This window comes from Aulonocara stuartgranti, assembly GCF_965226115.1.
Source record: "Aulonocara stuartgranti genome assembly, chromosome: 16".
Classification (NCBI taxonomy): Eukaryota; Metazoa; Chordata; class Actinopteri; order Cichliformes; family Cichlidae; genus Aulonocara; species Aulonocara stuartgranti.
Window position 1 is genome coordinate 24,939,609 of NC_138952.1, and position 19,967 is coordinate 24,959,575.

Sequence of the window (19,967 nt, forward strand, 5' to 3'; positions counted from 1 at the left end):
TATCAGAACCAACAAACAAAGTTAGAATATTAGTTGTGAGGTACTTGCAAAACTCTGGTGTTTGATCATTTTTGTCAGTTTTTTCTTAGTTATATGCTTTTCTCCCTTCCTGGAAAGAGAAAAGTGAAAACATATATATGCACTGTGACTAATTCAAAAACTTTACAACTATGGAGACTTTGAGTAACATATAAATAAAGCTCATAATAATGCTGAATAACAACAATTAAATATAATCACTTTTTAATCAATTAGTCATTTTACTTGCTTTTACAAACTTACGTGATAGTTGTTGTATTCAAAAACAACCATGTATGAGAAAGCCTTCTTTTTGTCTGTCACAGCTCGAGCCAATCAGCAGACCCTATACTGAGACGTTGATGAGTGTGTTGCCACGACAACGAACCAAGACAACATTGACTTGCGCGCTGGTAACTGGCTGACAGAGGGCTTGATGTAAGGTAAAAAGTTCTTCGACACAACGGTGAGTTCTTATTAAGATGCTTGTTTGTGCAGTCTGTTAAACGATCCATTATTAACGTTAAAGTGAACGCATAGAGTTCTTACAGCCTATACTGTATGTACAACTACGGGATCCACGGTATTGTGAAGTGCTTAAGAGAGTGAGAATATAATGAAGTGCAAAGCTCAGCGAACAGTAGCCTACAACTGTTAACATAAAAACAATGCAAACATGAATAAAACAGCTAGGCTTTAGAGACTGTTTATGCTCCTCTTCTTCGTCAGTGCTCCAAAATTTTCTTATTCACACGGAGCACTGCACTCCGTCTAGGGGTTTCTTAAACTTACCAGCTAACACAACGACTTCTGAATAAATGTGATGTCGTGGTCTCGCTCGCTCTCTCTCTCTCTCTCTCTCTCTCTCTCTCTCTCTCTCTCTCTATATATATATATATATATATATATATATATATACATCCCATTTTTTTCTTCTTTTTGGTTACTCAAATGTTTCTACGGTCACATCAACGACAAATTTCCTTTTACTGATTCAAAAAACCCATATTTCATTAAACAGTCATGAGGCCATGCTGAGAAAGCACTTGATTTCTGAAATTGAATCTAAATCTTCAAATTACTGTACCATAAGTATGTATGACATAAACTGAAGTGGACATGGTATACCATCTCCACTGTTTGCCAGGTCTCTCTTGGAAATGAGATTTTTAATCTCAATGAGATTTTTTACCTGGATAAATAAAGGATTAATAATAATAATAATACAGCATATAGATTTCAGTTGTTAAAGACACACCCTAATGCTACTTCTGAACCTGATATGATAACTGAAACATAAAAAATGGATGTCTAGTTTATGACTCCATGTGTTCTCTTGTGTTCTTCTGTTTCCTTTCTTGCAGGTGATTTTGCCATACAACATATTCAGAATGAGCGTCACTCAGGTGAAGAAAAAGGCGTCCCTGCTATGCAACAATAAGCGTGTGAAGGAGGGGAAAACAAGGAGGGTGAGGTTCTAACTTGCATTTTTTCCCTTTTACCTCTGTAATTTTGAAGCTGCTTGCAAGTTATGTTGTGAAATATAGCCATATGACAGCTTTCAGGTGACAAGGAAATGAAGATGTTACAGCAGATGTCAGAAGTGGGATTTTCTGACAAATAAACAGCATTCTATTTTCTTGTGACCTACTTCTTGCACACTGTCCCATTCTTTTTTAAATAATGCTTAAAATGATGAGTTGTCCTAATAATCACTTTGGCTTCTCATGTAATTCTCAAAATGAATTACATGACTACAGTGTTTTGTTGCATTGACCTCAGCCTAACCATTTTAGCTCTCTTCCACTTCACTTACAATTTTCTCAGGTCAGAATGTGGAATATTGATGTCCATACTTGCTTACTTATTTGGTAAGATTGTTAAAAAGAAAAAATTAGGCTCATCATCAGTGTGAGCTGCGCTGTTACACACCTGACAGAAACTAGGTACAATGTTCAGGGATGCAGTGGAGGGATTAACATTTTCTACTCTGCATTAGTTGTCATTTCATCTCATGCTCTAAAATATTTAATATTTTCAAAATAAGTGCATCCAGATAGTCTTTAGATTTTATAAAGACTTCAATCTGTGATATTTTGAAACTAAAAGACTTAGTTTGTTACGAGAAGCCACCAGTTTGCTTTGTTTCCGTTTAGATATTGGAATCCATCAAGATTTTAAATAGTCAGATTTCCAAAATAAAAGCTCCCTCATTAGATATGGAAAATAACATGTTCAGAAATATAAGATAGGTAATGACGGATAATCAAATCAAATTGTAAAAAATATTCTATCTGCTGCAGATGCTCGTTTTTACAATCTTGTGGCATTTATCTCTCTAACTGCATAATAAAATGAATAATAATTATTATAATTATTAATGATAAAAGCATAAATATTGCATAAGCAGTTTTGCAGTTATGTTATTCATTTAGATTTAGAGTTAAGCTAAAATCATTTTCCTTCAGAGAGACTAAGTGCAATTAGTTGTTTTTTTGCTTTAGGTGCACCAATGACAGAGGATTATGTAGAAAATACAATACCCAAAAAATGATGCACAAAATGAACATTATTTGAGTTTATGTATATGCAAGCATTAGAGCTGTAAGCTGAGCTGTTTCAAGAGCAATAGCCTACAGCTCAGCGCCTCATTACTGCTGATTAGGAGACCGTAAATAGGCCTGTGTTGCTGTGTGTTTGCAGGTGACTCCATCAGTTTTCTCCCAGGAGATGTTGCAGTCCACAGAGGAGCGCCTGAGTAACACAGCTGAGGTGCACCCACCTCGCATCCTGGAGTTGCTTGACCTGAGCGCCGCTCCACATCACAAAGTAAATGCCAGCTATAATTCTGTGATATCACACTAGTTTAAAAACTTTCTTCCTATTACACACAGTGATACAGTATAACATTAACTGGGAACCAACAATAACAGTGGCAACAGTCTACCGTAAAAGGTGCAAATTGAAAGGGAGTTCTTATTTTTAAATATTTTCTTTGATATCACTTACTCCTGCCTAGCCTATTGCCTAGCAATATGTAGAGACTCTTGTGCTGCAGAAACAGCTCAGACCCTTCAGGTGAAGAACTGTAGAAAGGCCGCGGTTGAAATAATCAGGAATTTGACTCAATCACAGCACATTTGCCTGATCACCAGTCTGGTGATTTTTCACGCTCATCATTTGTAGAGTTGTCGCCACATTATATTTTCTCCCCATAATTGATTGTATATTTTAAAATTGCATCTGCACAAAAGCTAGGACTGCATAAAAAAGAGATAATTAATATTATTGGCATCATACTGTGTGCCCATCTTTTCACTGTTAATTAGGAAAAACATGTTTTCTTTTCTGATCATTACATCAATATGAATAAAAAGCTTGTTTAAATATTTACAAATATTATCATGTGTTTGTGCTCACAAAGCAGCAAAGCAAATGCACTGTTCAATACGTATTTAGTGCAAAGTATGAGGTGAATTTGAAATCTAAAGAATTGTCTCTGTATGTGTGTTTGGCTAGGGTTCTTTTCCAGATATAGATCAGCCGCTTTTTCAGCCCTACCCTTCTGAGTTGGTCTTCCAGAATTTCTCTCCTGGACAGACCTACAAGTTACCATTGCTGCTTCTCAACAATGACAAGGTATATTAATCAATAAGAGTAATGAAGATCAAATAATTTTGAAATCAGCATGACTGTCAAGCCTATATTTGAATCAGAAACATTTGTGAAACAACACCGCCGCAGCATGACTATTTGAAAAAGAGAAAATGTGGGGAGTGTGAAGAAAAGGTCATTGCTGACTGGAGGAAATCTGAATAAGATACCATGATAAGATACCATTTTCAAGCAATGATTAATAATCACTACCTTTGTCCTTCTTGCTGTGCTGGGTTTATGCACTTATCAACAGTTTATGTTTATTTTTTTGTTCAGGTTTCACGGCAAGTGAAGCTGGAGCAGCAGAACTCCGTGTATTTCAGTGTTTTGCCTTCAAGTGATGCACGCAGCAACGTTGCACCAGGAATGTCTGCCACTTTCACAGTCTTCTTCACCCCACACGAAAACAAGGTACAAGAGACGTTTGCATTTGATTGGACTTTGCAGCACAAAAACAAAGAAGCCTAGACTGAGAGAACAAAACACAAAGTCACAATAACCACATATAGGATGAGGATAACCTCATATGATCTTGTATAGCCTTTACAAAACTTTCTGCATAAATGTTTCATGAAGTCTCAGTTAGAATCAGAATCCACTAAAAAAAAAATTGTCCTAAATGTTGAATTTAACAAAATTAATTACACGTAAATTTTCTGTGTAATTTTGGTACGTAAATACAATATGAAATCAATCAAGAGAATATACTTGATTTGTGTACATTTTCCTTAATGTTTAATTATTTCAACAAATAACCTTCTGATTTTGTCACATATATAATTTAAAAAATGTTTTTTTTAATTATTGGTTCATGTTTATTAAGGAAAGAATCTTTTTTTTTTATTGTTTTAAGGGTTAGGACTCAAGTATGATATTTTTGGTTAGTTTGTTATTTACATTTGAATAACTGAGCAGCTCATGGAATAAACAGCTTGTTTCGCTCACCCCAAACCTGCAGCGTCAGATGGCTGCCACTTCCTGAGCTTCATTATGTCTGTGGTTTCTTCCTGTTAGAAGGGAATTTTTCCTCCCCACTGTCACAAAGTGCTTGCTGATGGGGATTTCTCTATATTACTGTAGGGTCTTTGCTGCCTTGAGGTGACTGTTGTTGTGAATTGATGCTATAAAAATTCAGTGTAAGAATCAAACTGGATAAAATTGAACTGCTTGTATGCCCAAATTCAGTGGCACAAAATTATTTAACAACTGATATAATATAGTATATTGAGTTTATAGAGTTTGTGTGGTTGCAACAGGCTTTTCTCCTTGTCTACACAGGACTACCACCATAGACTGGTTTGTGTGACAGAGAGGGAAAAGTTTGAGATTCCAATCCGGGCCATTGGGCCACGTGCCATTCTTGACTTTCGAGACAAGCTTGACTTGCCCGTGTGTCACGTGAAAGCTTCAACTGAGAAGACTCAACTTGTTTGTAATGTAGGAAACAGCAAAGCCAAATTCAGGCTCCACACAGAGAGGTGAGAGTAAAACAGTCATTCTTGTACCCAGTGAATAGTTATTTTTAAAGTTCAGCTTGTGAAAACTGTTAAATACATTTAAGAAAAAAATTCAGAATCATAAGTGAACAGAAAACATTTTTTACCTACTTATCAAAAATTACACAATGGAGTCTTGGGTATACCTTTAACTAGACTTTACAGTACTTATTGTTGGGTCTAGTTAAAAGTTTGCTTTTCCTCTGTCAGTTTCTAAAACAGTAACCTATTATTGCAGGCCTTTTTCAGTGACACCTGAGTTTGGGGCACTTGATGTTGGCGAGAGTATGCAGGTGACTGTGGTTTTCCACCCAATGAACACAGGAAACCACAGGCAGGATCTGTTGCTGCACTACCATACTGGTGAGAAAACAAAACTGTGACACCAATGAGACTTGTGTTGAAGACTCTTCAAGATGTAACAGATAAATACACACTGATAAGGGGCTTGCGAGAGCGGTGCGTATGTGTTTGTTGGTTAGGGGGCCAGTGAAGTAAAGGTGACATACTGTAGGTGATGAAAGAGAATATAGCCAGTCTTTAGGGAATGAAAATTCAGCTCATAATGGCTGTATTATATCACATTTCCTGCTTGGTATGGCTAGATCAGAGGGGTTGTTTTCTCTTCTCCCTGATTTCCTCTCATAGTACATGTTACATCTTAGTGACTTTGGTATACTGCCAGAATCTGGTATTTAGGAATCTCCTGTTGTCTTTCAATTAGACAAGAGTAACCCTGTTAAATTTCACTTAAATCCCGACAGTATTCCTCCATATTTTTACAAATGACCAATGAAAACAAAAATAGACAAAAAAGGTCTCTTGATACCTATTCTCCACCACTTATGTTACCCTGTGGTAACCAGTTACTTGGTCATAAGCACCATGATATCTTCTACTCAGGTGAAGATGTGTACATTAGCCTGCATGGGTCTTGTGAGGAACTGAACATCCACCTTGAACCTGACTCCATCTGGATGGAGAATACTTATGTCTCCCTGATCAGTACACGCACAGTGTCCCTCACCAACCACAGTAGCATCCCTCTTCAGTACTGCTGGACTGTGTGGCCCAGCCAACAAGAAGAGGACCTGAGCTTATTGAGGTATTTATGCATGAGCACAAAATGTATTTATTAGAGCATGTGTTGCCAGAAATGAGCTCAGGTACCCATCACATTCTTTCTGTCGTGTAGATCTTTGTCCTTCTACTGGCCTCTTTTTCTCTCTGACCCTCCTCATTCACTGTCTCTCCCCACTTGTCTCTAGGGAGGGCTCAGTGCTCCAGCAGAAGGAAGAAGTCGAGCTAGGACAGTTGCTTAAGTCTGACCCTGCAGGGATCCATTACCTCCCGCTGCAGTCCAGAGCCCCACAGGAACACAGAAGTCAGGATGCAAACGACTACCTCTTGGCCCTTTCACACTGTATAACTGTGGAGCCTCCGGTGTGTTTGTGTTTCATTGTCTTGTCGTGTGTTCACATGATTTTCCTCTTGCCAGACTGATTAGTTGAATACTTAAATGTCATTACATTGCCCATTGTTTCTTTTCCATCAACTCTAGAGGCAACAATGCCTCCTATAGTATGTCTGCATAATGTAATAGTTTTAAGTGGGGAGAAGGAACAGGAGCAACAGCACTTGAAATTTGTTGATGTTTCCGTGAATCATTTCTTGCAGCATGCTCTACCCTCAGAGCTGTATTATTGCTGTGAGAACAGAATTCTGAAAAGGTTGATCAGATCTGATGTTAAAACTGTCACACAGACTTTGTGATCAAGACTGTTTGCATATAACGTCTGTCTGATTCTTCTGTGACATTAGAACCACAGATTAGGGCCTTTTTGTCCAGAGACCTTTAGAAAGTATGAGCTGCTCTGTCTTCTGTCCCCAACTCAGCCCCATTCCCTGGACAAAGAGATAGACAGCACAGAGTTAGGGAGGTCACCTGCGTGTGTGTGTGTGTGTGTATGTGTAGAGTAAAGCCTGACCAAAAAATCAGTCGTTTTCTTCTTCTTACGTTTTTGTAATGTTTGCATTTTGATTCACTAAAATAATTATTGTTGTCTTTACGTGTTTCAGGAGGGGGAAATATGGCCCAGCACCACAGCGAAGTTCACCATCATCTTCAAGCCTGAGGAGGCCAGACTTTATCAACAAACCATATACTGCGATGTCACAGGTTTACTCCGGTTTCTCAAACACACACACATACAGCAGCAAAAGATAATAATTCATAATGTTATCAGTTTAATCAGTACTTTTTGTCCATTTTAGTCATGTTTACATTGTTAAAAAATAGAGCAAAATCACAGAAACACAGAGGCAACTTTTAAACTTCACCGTCACATGCATAAAATCTGTGTGATGTTTTCTTTCCTGTGGCCCTACAATTTTCCTTTCTCTGTCTTTAGTTCTATTGTAACTCTTTTATCATGGCTGTTTGTCATCTTAGGATGTGAATCACCGTTACCCCTCACAGTCAAGGGCAAAGGCACGGGCCCTCAACTTGTGCTTAACTATGATGGGATGAACTTAAAAGATTTATTCATAGGTGAAAGATTTCGCCAAGAGGTAAGAAAAACCAAGCCAGTGTGAACACGTTATGTTATTCCCAGTATGGCTCTAATGTAGAATGCTTGAGCTACAACTTTGTGTGAGTTGAATTCAGCCTTGGTGGATGCACTGCAAGGTTATAGTTCTTATCCACAAGATAACAAAACAGCATATATTGTTAAAAAAGCTGTAAAATAAAATAAAAACAAAATCAAAAGTTTTTCTTTTGACAGTTTTAATGCACAAATGTAATGCTGAAAGACTCTACCACCTTATATCAATTCATCTACTCCATGAAACACATTTTGTATTTAGATGATCAATATTGGGTATTTGTTCTCATACAAGAATTCATTCTTCAGGTGCAGTTGTCAAACAAAGGGCCAATTGATGCCCCTTTCAGGTGGTCAAGTCCTGACACCACTTTTGGCCGCTGTTTCTCCTTCAATCCCGAGGAAGGTGTTGTTCCCTCTGGCACCTGCCAGATAGTGGAAGTATCGTTCTGCAGTCCCATTCTGGGTTCATTCTTTGAGGAGTTGCTGCTAAGTGTAGCAGGACAACCTCAACCACTGACCTTCACTGTTGGGTAAAGTTAGCAAGCAGCAAGCCAGTTCTCTGCCAGGACATTTACATGTAACACAGCACAAATAAAAGCTGACCCAGCTGTAGTAGTGGGTCTATTACACTCTCACTGCATATTTTCAAATCTTATTGTTCCCGAGGTTTCAAGGTTTCTTTGTCTCTTCTTTGCAGGGGTTCCGTCATTTGTCCCACAATCCACTTCAGTGTTTCAGAGCTTAATTTTGGGGATGTAGCCTTTGGTACATCACTTTTGCTCTTCTAGTTTTTATAACATATATCCAGAGAATAATGACAGACATCATCTTAATATTTTCACATTTTCTCATATTGGCTTCTTTTAATCTCCCTGCATAGGTTTTCCAGTAACAGTTGGTTGTACGCTCTTCAACCCTTCCTTTGTACCCGTGAACTTCATCCTGCGTGTCTTGGGGGACGGGCTGGGCTCTCCTAGTGTTAGCTCATTCAAACAGATTTCGGATGAGTCACTGAAAGATTGGCAAGGTTATACTGCTAGAGATCTTCATCCATGCCCTGTGGAGTTCACGGTCAGCCCGGCAGCAGGCTCAGTGCGTAGCGTGTCCGATGTTGACATTAAGGTACAGTTTATTAACACCATCCCCGCCACTGACAAAATATTCCAGCAATCAGTGTTTTCATGTTATGAAATAGTAGGAAAAAACCTCAAATATTCTGTTTTTATTTTTATATACATGTAAGTTATGTAGATTATTTAGATAATATAAAAAATATCTGGGCAATCTTGAAGGATTAGTAAATCTCATTGACATATTTTGCTGGTTTAGAAAATAATCAGATCTCTAGCCAGCAGTCATCATCATGGTGGTTACCCTGTCGATACTGGGGTCTTTAAAGCTGAAGGTGACATTAATGAACTTTCCTTTCTTTTTAACCTTAGACACTTGTTGTCCTGTCTGTGTATTGGTGTATTTGTGGTCTTGTTGTATGTCTGTGCGATGTTTGTACAGGTCACACTGTGCTCCAACACAGTCAGGACATACCAGCTGTCACTGGTGGTGGATGTTGAAGGTGTTGGGGAGGAAATTCTGACTCTGCCTATAAATGCTAGGTACATAAACATGCTTAATGTCCAGACGTACTCAAATAAACAGTTATTGAAGTCATTTCTATCACAGCAAAATGAATCTAACATGTCATACTGGGCCCATTTACACAGATCTTTATTCTCTATTAGCCTAAGACTGAAAATCTTTTTCCCTTTGAAAAGGGAAACGTAATAAAAAATGATGAATAAGAATGAATGACCATCCATCTGATATAGGAAAATAGAATAAAATGTCTTTGTTGTGGTGTCTTGGTTGGTGGATGAGACCCAGAAAATCCATGAAACGACATACATTACTATATTTTTTCTTTAAAACCATTCAAAGTATAGTAGTTTTTACTCAGCTGTATTTGTCATTAGAGATTAAATGGAACATATTATGTTCATTACCAACTCTTCAAGTCAAGCATCCCTTAAGGATCCCAATTAGTAGGGTGAGTGTTAAGTAATCTCTTCTGTCATCTTTTTTCCTAAAGCAATGTAGCTTTTTTTCTTCCGGTAGTCTCTGTTGCACTTTTGTTTGTTTGCATCCATTGAACTTGAACTTGGAGGATTGATAGAGTTTAGGCATGATGAAGTGCAAATACACATCTTTTATTCTCCTCATCTTTTCCTTGTTTTTCTCCTGATTGTCTGACTTGCTTTTTTCCCCTTTGTTGATAGGTGTGTTGTGCCTCAGATTTTGGTGGATACTCCAGTGCTACACTTTGAAAGGTGTTTCCTCAATCAACCCTTCGAACAGAAAGTGCGGTTGACCAACCCCAGCAATTTGCCTGCCTGCTACGGCATGCTTGATCAGGTTGGATGGATCACCGGAGCAACAACAATTATAGAGTTTACATGTTTTGGCAGCCACTAAAGTGTTTTACACTGTACCTTTCCTTTTCAATCAATATGAAGTTGGAGCCAGGAGAAAGTTAGCTTAGCGTAAAAATTAGAAATACCCACTTTTAGTTCGTTGCTTGCCACAAAGGGTCACCACAGGTAGCTCCACAAATTTGATTTGGCAGATTTCTATATCAGACGCTGTTCCTGATGCAACTGCTAAGGGATTTGTGTCTCTTCCTTAGAACAAACTGGGATCTTTCACTTGTTAGGCAAATGTGTAAACAGTTACACTGTGGAGCCATGAGCATAAAGATTGGAAATGAGCAAACAAAAGAACTGGCTTTGTCTAAATATAATCAAATGGTAAAAGGCCTGTATTTGTATAGCACTTTACTAGTCCCTAAGGACACCAAAGCACTTTACACTACATACAGTCATCCACCCATTCACACACTGGTGATGGCAAGCTACATTGTAGCCACCAGGACCTCTGACCACCACCAGTAGGCAACAGGTGAAGTGTCTTGACCTGGAACCTTCCGATTACAAGGCGACCTCCCAACTCTTGAGCCACAATCGCCCACAAACAACACTGTGTCTGATTTGATTTCGTCTTCTCAGCCTAATAAACAGCTCACTCTTCTTATTTTGGAACTCTGCGTGTGTTTCTTGTATTTCACTCAAAAGATGTTTATTTGGGATTAAGTTTAGAAAGTTATGTCAGGTGGTTCCACAAAACTGTGTCATGTAACTGCTAAGAAAGCGTTTAAGTTTTATTTGTGTTATTTTGCTTTGAATTGATTTGGATTTTTGAGACAAAGGGCAACAAAAGCTTTCCTTATATAATCAGTGACTGTGCTTCATATATATATATATATATATAGCAGAGATAGATTCTTTGTGTACACATGCACTGAGGCAACTTGTGGGCGACCGTGGTTCAGGGGGGCGCTTTGGGTCCCTAGAAAAGCGCTATATAAATGCAATCTGTTATTACACATGCACTGAAGCAACTTACCTAAACACAGTTTGTACCCGATCTGTATGCTGACATTAAAACTTATGATTTAGTTTTTCTTTTTGCTCTCCCTGTTTTCAGGAATATGAGGATAATTCTTCGCTGCTTTTAGGCAGTTCTGCACCCAGAGGAGTGATTCATCCGGGCAGCTCCGAGGAGCTTCCTGTGCGTCTCCTAGCTAAGGCCCCTGGAATGCTGCATCACACGATACGTATTGCTGTATTTGGGAGCTCCCAGCCACCCCTGGTCAGTGGAAGTGCATGTGTGGGAGTGCAAGTTGTGTGTAGGTCTGAATACCGGCATGGTGCTTATTCTCTAATCCTACTTCTGTTCTGTTTCAGGAAGTGGCCTTATCATGTATTGGGCACGGGCCACTAGTTCACATTCAAACCACACAGCTACACTTTGGCAAAATCCCAGTTCTGACGGACATTGGCAAAACCCTGCTCCTGTCAAACCACTCGCCTATTCCAGCTCACTTTACCACTCCAATGGTACAAACACTCACCCAAGAAAATAAAAATACCATTTGTGACTTAGACAGGCAGGCGCATACTATTTACTTCATATCTGTCCAACCATAGATCTGTTCACGTATTAGCAGTCCGACTTTCTTAATTGCTGTGATTGATCAATTATCAGTCTAATTGGATATGTAATTTATGAGCTAATGATTTTACTGCTATGGTAACTCTTGAAATAATTAGTTGCTGCTTAAATTTGAGAATGAGAATAAGGGGCTTCCTTTGCACTAGTCATTTTAAACCAAATTGTGACATTTTACCAATTTAGATAGACTAATGATAAAATTATGTAGTCTCACTGTTTGGTGTAACATTTATGCACAAAAAATGCTGTTAACCTTTACTGTTGACTAGACTTCAACTTTCATCTCTTGTTCTCTCTTAATCTCTTATCTCTCAGAGTTCATTCATAGCAAACCTTTGCAGCACAGTTATAGAAAATGCTCCCACTTGATATTTTCATGCATCACATTTAGTGCTGGAACGACCTATTGGAGCTTCTACGCTGCTTTGTGTTTTTTCCTCAGCTCATGATGTTCACACTATGAATAGACTCAGATTTTTGTTTCTGCTTCCTTAGACCATCAGAAAGCCCTTTTGGCGTATTGAGCCCAGTGAGGGGGAGGTGCCACCATGGAGCCAGGTGGAGCTCAAGGTCGTGGTGCATCTGAAGGATACAGTTCCATTTGAGGGCAAGTTAGAGGTTTCCATACAGGACAGTCAGCCACTCACTGTCCTCCTGTCTGCCACTGGCACTGGCACTACAATTGTCAGTGACAGGCCTTTTGGTCCCAGCCTTGACCTGGGCACCCACTTCAGGTAGAAATCCCATTTTCATAGACTAAAATGGAGCGTTTCCTAGTTATTAATTCACGATGTAGATGTGGATAATACGACACTGACACTATCCTTCGTCTTTATTCTACTTTGTAAGTCATGAAGCATACCAGTACCACTTCAAGCTCTGCAACCATGGCAAGCGAGTACACCGGATGTACTGGAAGGTCGATACCTCACAGCCCACTGCAAAACTCTGCAAAGGTGGCACCTTGCCCGACCAAAGCTTCCTACCCCCTATCTTCACTCCTAAACAGAGAGATGATGCAAGACGTGGATCTTCACTCCCTTCCAGCAGGGAGAAGTCGATGGTTAGCCTCAGACCGTCTCGTCTGGAACTTTTTCCAGGTGGCTCTGCTGACATGGTGCTGACAGTCTCTGCAGACTCCCCAAAGGTGAAATGGTTTGTTGCAAGTTAAAGGTTTGCGCATGCACTAAATGACATGATGTAGCATAGTAAGCAGCATAGAACATGTAAATAATGCTTCTTTTCGACAACGCAGGTTGTACGTGAACGTCTGGTGTGCTACGCTATAGTTGGCCAGCAAGGGTATCAGGAGAAAATCATGTCTGTAGACATTGCTTGTCGCTTTGTGGCTCCGCTGCTCAGCATTTCCTCAAAGCAGCTGAACTTCTACATAAAGAAGGTTAGTCTTGAGCAAAAATTAGAAACAGTGCCTTGTCTAGAATAAATGCATATACTGAATGCTCTCTATTGTAATGCTCTGTAAGTTGCATGTATTTTTAAATATTATCTAAAGCCTAGTTAAAGGCTAAAGTTAAATATCCATAAGCTACAACTTTGATAGATAGCTATGTCAGTCTTACAGGTGTCCTTAATGCATTTCGAGATTCACAACCAAATGCCACATAGATGTTGTTTAGTTTAGGGATATTGTGACAGGATGTCTAGCATATTCCAAACTCTGTATAGTTTAGTGAAAGCATTTAGATTATTTTAACATTCAGAATTTTTGAAAATTACAATAGTTTAACCTTGTTAAAGACATCATTAGCTCACAGTTAACAGCTAGTTGTCGATTAAACTGCAGCAGCTTCATTCCTGTCCTTTATTGTGGTTCATTTAATTAAGGATTTGTATATGTGTTACAGGTCAAAGGGGAGAGTGTGCGGCCCCTGTATGAGAAGCTGATCTTGAAGAACGTGTCCTCTCTGCCTGTATCCATGAAGTTGTCGCTCATAGAACCTTTCTCTCTGTGTGAGGCCCCAGGGGAGCACAGTACAGCCACCACTAAGGTGCACATTGTTGTTTGCTAGTTGTTTTCGTTTTAAGTTCCAGGAAAGCAGATTTCCTGGATTCTCACTGTTCTGTGATAGAGCCATGCACCAATGTTTGTGAACATTTTTGTGGAAACATGTTGTGTTCTTACTGTCTTGTAGATGAGCTTTTCTCCAGATTAATGTTGTTATTTTGTTTTTGTTATTGTGTGTCATGGATATCTGTATGTGGTAGTGGGACTTCACTGTATGTGCACTATACAGATATAGTAGTTCAAATTAGGGCATCCATAATATGCAATTCGAATTTGAATTTGAGGAATTGCACTTTTCTGTAGTGGTGATTGAATGATCCTGATTAGAAGGATAATTCTGATAAACTTGGGTCCCGTGGCAGAATTATAATAAATATTTTATTAAATGATTTCTTTCTTCCAGGTGCAAGACCATGCTCTGTGAAAGAAGTGCTCTTACACTGATTTGCCCAATATACTGAAGTGCTATAACTCCAATAATAGTCTTGTGTATTTTTTCCAGTCTGTGGTTTTAGGCGACAAGTGTGAGGCTGAGTTGTGGGTATGCTTTAATCCAGCTTTCTATAAGGATCGAGTGTCACACAATGTGGATGAGGTAACTACGATACAGCCTCTTTTGATATATCATGCTGTTATCTTCTTTCAGTTGTGCATTTTTGAGCAGTGGCTTATTCACCTGGATTTACATTGAAATTAAATAGGCCGGATAGAAGTAACATTTACTTTTGTTTATTTATTTTTTTACTCATTTAATGATCTAAAACTAATGTCTTAATTAAGCTATCAGATAATCCTTGGCTTTGAATAAATGTTCACTTACTAACATAATTTTTTCCCTCTTTCTTGAAATGGTTTTCAGTATCTTGAGGTAAATTACTTGGGACACCCACAGCAGGATGTAGTGGACCTGCATGCAGAGGTCCACTACCCCAACCTCGACTTTCCCTCCACCACTGTAGATTTTGACTGTGTGTTAAACTGCACCGAGACTCACAAAGTCATGACCGTCACAAACTGTTCCCTGCTTCCTGTGTCCTATTACTGGACCTTTCTGGATGACCACATTAACAGCAGGTATAGTCACACAGAATCTGGCCAAACAGTATTAGAACATGTATCACATTTATAAACCAGACACTGCAGTATCCTGTTGTATAATTGTAAAGTGATTGTGTGGTAAGTCTTTTAAACCCAGATTTGTTCTGTTTTAGATGTTATGTGGGTCAGAAACAGCCAGCCACATCACTTAAGAAAGAGATTATAGTGCTATTACTGTGTTAATACAGAACCTATTTGGATATTTATTTTGACCAAGTAGTCTAGTGTCAAGTTTGAGATCAAGTATCTGACAGCTAAAGAAAATCCACAACAGAATCGTGTGTTTGTATAAACATGATCAAAACATTTCAGTGAGTTAACTAATTTCTAATATCTGTACTTGTTTTTAAAAAAAGAAATCTTGGATCTGTAAGATGCCAAAGTGAGGAAATATCCTAAATATTTTAACTTCAGATCTGAGTAAAGTTCTCTTAAAGAGAGAGGAAATACAACTGCACGATCAACTGATTCTGATTTTAAAAAATGAAATAACAGGTCCACTTCAAGAAGATCTTGAATTTGTTTGGGGTTTTTTCCACCAAGATGCTAAAAGATAGTATCATATTTTTCCTTCTTTGCAGAGAATTTTTCATATGTTCCATTTATTGTAAGATTTCAATGCAGTGATTATGAAAAATATATTTTTAAGTTTAGGGATGCTTTATTTGACTATTTTGCTCTTATAGAAAAACAGAGATGCTGAAAGGAAAAAAGAAAAAGAAGCAGAAACTTTCAGAAAGTCAACAGGAAGAATGGAGGCTCTCCTCTGCAACTCTTTCACCTGCCTTTTCAGCTCCTCAAACCCCCCTGCTAGCTGCAGATCAACAGAGCAGCACACAAGCTTCTGTTCGTGTGGAGGAGGTAAGCAAATATTTCCATGTAGGAAATTTCTTCTTTTCTTTCAGGCACACGAAACATAAGCAGATTTGTTATCAAAAGAAACTAGACATAACATTTATGTCCAGTTACTTATGAGTCTTTGCTAAAATAATACAACAATGCCCTTAAAGCCAGTTGTGTTGTGTTGTGGCGTTCCAAGCAGATTACCAACAGTGCCCTCTGGTGGACAACCCATGCAACATGAATAATGGTTGAAGGGCATTTCTCCTGTTTTCTTCTTTTTGTTCATCCATGAATTTTCATAGTAGATTCATGGATGTAGTGAAAGAAGGCATGCAGAGGGTTGGTGAGATGGTCCGCTGTGATGACGCTTAAAGCAAGCAGCTGAAAAAAAGAATAAATCATTTGGACTCTAGTTGCAGCTACGATTATGTTCTTCACTGATTCAATCATAGAGTAATTTTTTTATAATCAAATTTCATTAGATTCTTGTCTATACATTATAAATATTTTAAATTTATTGTCCACCATCTTTCAAAACTGAGATTCAGAACATTGCTGAGAGTAAAACCTAAATAACATCTGGTTTTCTCGTTGTGTGTGTAGGTATTTGATATTTTGCCGACACATGGTCATCTGCAACCTGGGGATCAGCAGGCAGTCACGTTCTCTTTCTACGGCCACGAAAATATCAGCAGACAGGTGGTCGCGCAGTGCCATGTAGAGGACGGGCCTACATATGAAATCATTCTCAGAGGACACGCATCAGAAATCAGCTACACCCTTGACACCACCCATTTGGACTTTGGCCAGCAGGTGCGTATACAAGGCACCTTAATTCTTACGTTTCTTACGGGTATCTTTATTCCAGCCAGCTCCATCTCTCCAGTGGTTAAAGTTCAAAGTGTAAGTACTTGGACTCTCAGCTTAAACACATTCAATTTAAAATAAAATAATGAAATCTACATTAAGTTACCAAATCTCAGATTTAATTTTAGTACCTTTATATTAATATAGAAAGAACTGTGTGGAGCAGTTTTAACATGAAGATAACGATAAAAGGGCTCCCATTTGACTCAGAGCCTTATAATTCACAATAGTTTACATTTAAACTGAGGTGCAAAGAGTACAAATTTCTAAAGGTAATAATGAGAATACAATTCAAAACTGCTCAGATCCAAAGCATATTGCTTTGCAAATTGCTGTTAGACCCTTCAAGAAGTGAGTTGGGTTGACCTGTGTGAATGCCTAAGAAAGGGAGGAAGGGTCAAATGATATTCGCTGAAACATTCGAAATGACACCATGTGCATCTCTCAGCTTAGTTTTGAACACTTAGAAAGTTAAACACTTACATTTACCATATTTCTATACACCAATCAGGCCTAACATTATGACCACTGTCAAGTGAAATGAATAACACTTTAAATTTTTTACATCATGGCATCTGTTAGTAGATTGGATTTGATTCAGAGTAACATGTTTTTGCTTGCCCTGCTTGGGCCCTTATGTGTAAAACTATCCTTTCTCATATTTTCATAAACCTTGAGATTAAAATAAAATGTCCATTACGGTCAATGCTTTTTTTTTGAAAAACAAATTGTTTTCTCTACCAAATTCAGTATACTCGGTCACTAGGTGGAGTACTTTGTCTGTTTGCAGTAAGCGGCTTGACATGATCATTAATAAAAGTAAAGGTACAGTTAACTTTAAAAGGCAAAACAGTGTTTCCTCTCTCCTCTTAGTCTTTGTCCTTTGCTTCTAGCTTTTTCATTGTGTAGGTGAAGTTGATGTAACCCTGACAAATACGGGCAAGGTGGGCTTCAAATACAGTATACACCCTCATAGAGAGGAGGAGGATGAAGGGGTTGGTGAGAAGGAAGCACGGCAGATGAAGGTCTTTGAACATGAGGTCAGACCTGGTTGGCCTACAGTCATTCCTGCTCAGGTGAGCTTATGAGTTTGCCATTTCAATTGTGGATGTTCAAAGCTATTTTATCACGAAAAGGATGGCTTTCCTTATGTGTGTGTGTGTGTGTGTGTGTGTGTGTGTGTGTGTGTGTGTGTGTGTGTGTGTGTGTGTGTGTGTTTGAGACAGGGTTACCTTGATGCAGGTATGGTACAGGTTCTCCGTGTACTCTACCTTCCGGGCACTCCTGAAGTGTTTAAGAAAACGCTTCAGATGCAGGTGGCTTTCCTACCACTGGAGGAGATCACTCTGACTGGTGTGGGAGTGTTCCCCAGGATCAGCCTGAATTTACCACGAATCCTGTGTATGCACACACACACACACACACACACACACACACACACACACACACACACACACACACACACACGCACAGAGATATGTTCAATCCAAAATCAATGAGCTAAAAGATGAATATTTAGCTCATTTAAATTTACTTCAAAATAGTGCTTTTGCTCAAAATAAATAAATGATTCTGCATCAGACAAAAGGGCTGAAAATAGGACTTATAAATACATATGATTACATCAGTGTGTTACCATCTTATAGAACTATATAAGGATGTTGTCAATTATCCTTGTGAACTCATATTTCCCTCTTTTTCTCTTTAAACCAGTTTTGTTGAAAAGCATCAAGCTCAAACGGTCCATAATAGACCTCTATTGTGATAACAGTTCTTGAGACACAAATTCAACTTCTTATTTCTGCACTGTGATTTCTCTTACAGCGGAGGAGTGTTATAGTGACGTGTTACAGCAGGCCAGAACAGCTGTGGAGAAAGATGGAGTCAAAGAGAAGCTTATATATGAATTTACTGTTCGGGGAGGAGCAGCAACAGAGGCGACGCGCACACTCACAGTCAGTAACTTAATATTAGTGACACTTCACATTTTCTATAATTTTGTTGAGGATTAAGAAAAAATACCTATTAATATTAGGGGTGCAACGATACACAAAATTCACGGTTCGGTTCGGTTCGATACTTTGGTGTCACGGTTCGATATTTTTTCGATACAAAAAAAATGTTCATGCCTTTTTAATTTGTCATTTATTAAAATTATAAATATATATTTTAACTCAAAAGTAGAGTTTTTAAATTTAACCCTAACCCTTGTGCGTGTTTTTTATTTTGACAGCGAATGCGCACCTGCGGACCACTTATATGCACTCCTGGTTATTTAGCTCGTCATGTTGCAGCCACAGAAATTCTTTTGTCCATGAAACCATAAAGCTGCACTTTCTTTTTGCCTTCTAGTCTGATTTGTCATAACTTTTCCGTTTTGTGGTAAGCTTTTCTTTGGCTGTCACTTCTTCACCCTGACCTGTCTTATTTGGCTCAGCAGAACTGAAATATATATCCTGCTGCTTTTACACACGCACTCACACACACACACACACACACACACACACACACACACACCGGTCAGCGATTCTCTGCGCGATCAACCTCTCACATGTTTAAGCTTGCTGCGGGAGATTTCACTTGTCATGTTTGCATAGTAAGCTAACGATTGATAAGACGATGTCAGAGGAATTGGTGCGCAAATTATCATCACTCACCAATCAGTACTGTCGCTCTCTATACACAGTTCCGCAATTGCAAAGTGAAAGCAAAAAACAAGCGCAAATTCAAACGCGATTTCAATATGTCACATATTGACAGTGGCTCACCGATGCCAATGACATAATTACCCAGCTACATTTCCGAAAGAATGCAAAAGCATTGACATATATTTTTCCTTCCTACAATAGCCGGACGGGCAGGGCAGAGATAGATTTTGGTAGCCCGACTGGAAAAATCGCTAGCCCCAGGACGTCGGGCTAGCGATTTTGCGAGCCCTGTATCTGATTGAGGAATCACTCATCTTTGGAAAAGAGAGTTTATTACAGAGAAATGGCTCTTTCCAAAATAAAAGCTATACTATACGCTTCTTCCGGGCTATATTCTCAGCAGCATATTAAACATATCAGGTCCCCATAAGGAGAATCATGTGCTAACGGCTGTCTAAATGACTCGGATAAAGTTTGTAGCATGCATGCTTGTTGTTTTTGTCTTTGCACTAGGATGATGTCGGCGTAAATGTGCAGTCATATTCGTTGTGTTCCCACTAGTGCTTTCAGGTTAATCTCGTTGAAATGACCTTAACGCCACAACACGGCAAATCTCCGTTAACGAGCTACCCCTGATCGC

At 38.8% G+C, this 19,967-nt stretch overlaps 1 protein-coding gene across 1 annotated transcript in view; it reads left to right on the forward strand.

Annotated features, from left to right (window-relative positions):
• The first annotated feature begins 357 nt into the window (after positions 1-357).
• The window catches only part of hydin (HYDIN axonemal central pair apparatus protein), a 54,904-nt gene continuing 35,294 nt past the window's right edge, over positions 358-19,967 (forward strand). Inside the window, exons 1-29 of the mRNA XM_082507609.1 lie at positions 358-484; positions 1,383-1,487; positions 2,722-2,847; positions 3,538-3,657; positions 3,952-4,086; positions 4,954-5,153; positions 5,410-5,534; positions 6,075-6,276; positions 6,440-6,614; positions 7,251-7,350; positions 7,624-7,742; positions 8,087-8,310; positions 8,478-8,545; positions 8,661-8,902; positions 9,293-9,393; positions 10,054-10,189; positions 11,318-11,482; positions 11,578-11,730; positions 12,341-12,579; positions 12,695-12,992; positions 13,101-13,244; positions 13,711-13,854; positions 14,374-14,466; positions 14,731-14,945; positions 15,656-15,830; positions 16,416-16,625; positions 17,573-17,755; positions 17,906-18,080; positions 18,504-18,634. Of these exons, the coding sequence (XP_082363735.1) occupies positions 1,410-1,487; positions 2,722-2,847; positions 3,538-3,657; positions 3,952-4,086; positions 4,954-5,153; positions 5,410-5,534; positions 6,075-6,276; positions 6,440-6,614; positions 7,251-7,350; positions 7,624-7,742; positions 8,087-8,310; positions 8,478-8,545; positions 8,661-8,902; positions 9,293-9,393; positions 10,054-10,189; positions 11,318-11,482; positions 11,578-11,730; positions 12,341-12,579; positions 12,695-12,992; positions 13,101-13,244; positions 13,711-13,854; positions 14,374-14,466; positions 14,731-14,945; positions 15,656-15,830; positions 16,416-16,625; positions 17,573-17,755; positions 17,906-18,080; positions 18,504-18,634 (4,476 nt within the window). The 5' untranslated portion in view covers positions 358-484; positions 1,383-1,409. The remainder of the gene's footprint in view (positions 485-1,382; positions 1,488-2,721; positions 2,848-3,537; positions 3,658-3,951; positions 4,087-4,953; positions 5,154-5,409; positions 5,535-6,074; positions 6,277-6,439; positions 6,615-7,250; positions 7,351-7,623; positions 7,743-8,086; positions 8,311-8,477; positions 8,546-8,660; positions 8,903-9,292; positions 9,394-10,053; positions 10,190-11,317; positions 11,483-11,577; positions 11,731-12,340; positions 12,580-12,694; positions 12,993-13,100; positions 13,245-13,710; positions 13,855-14,373; positions 14,467-14,730; positions 14,946-15,655; positions 15,831-16,415; positions 16,626-17,572; positions 17,756-17,905; positions 18,081-18,503; positions 18,635-19,967) is intronic.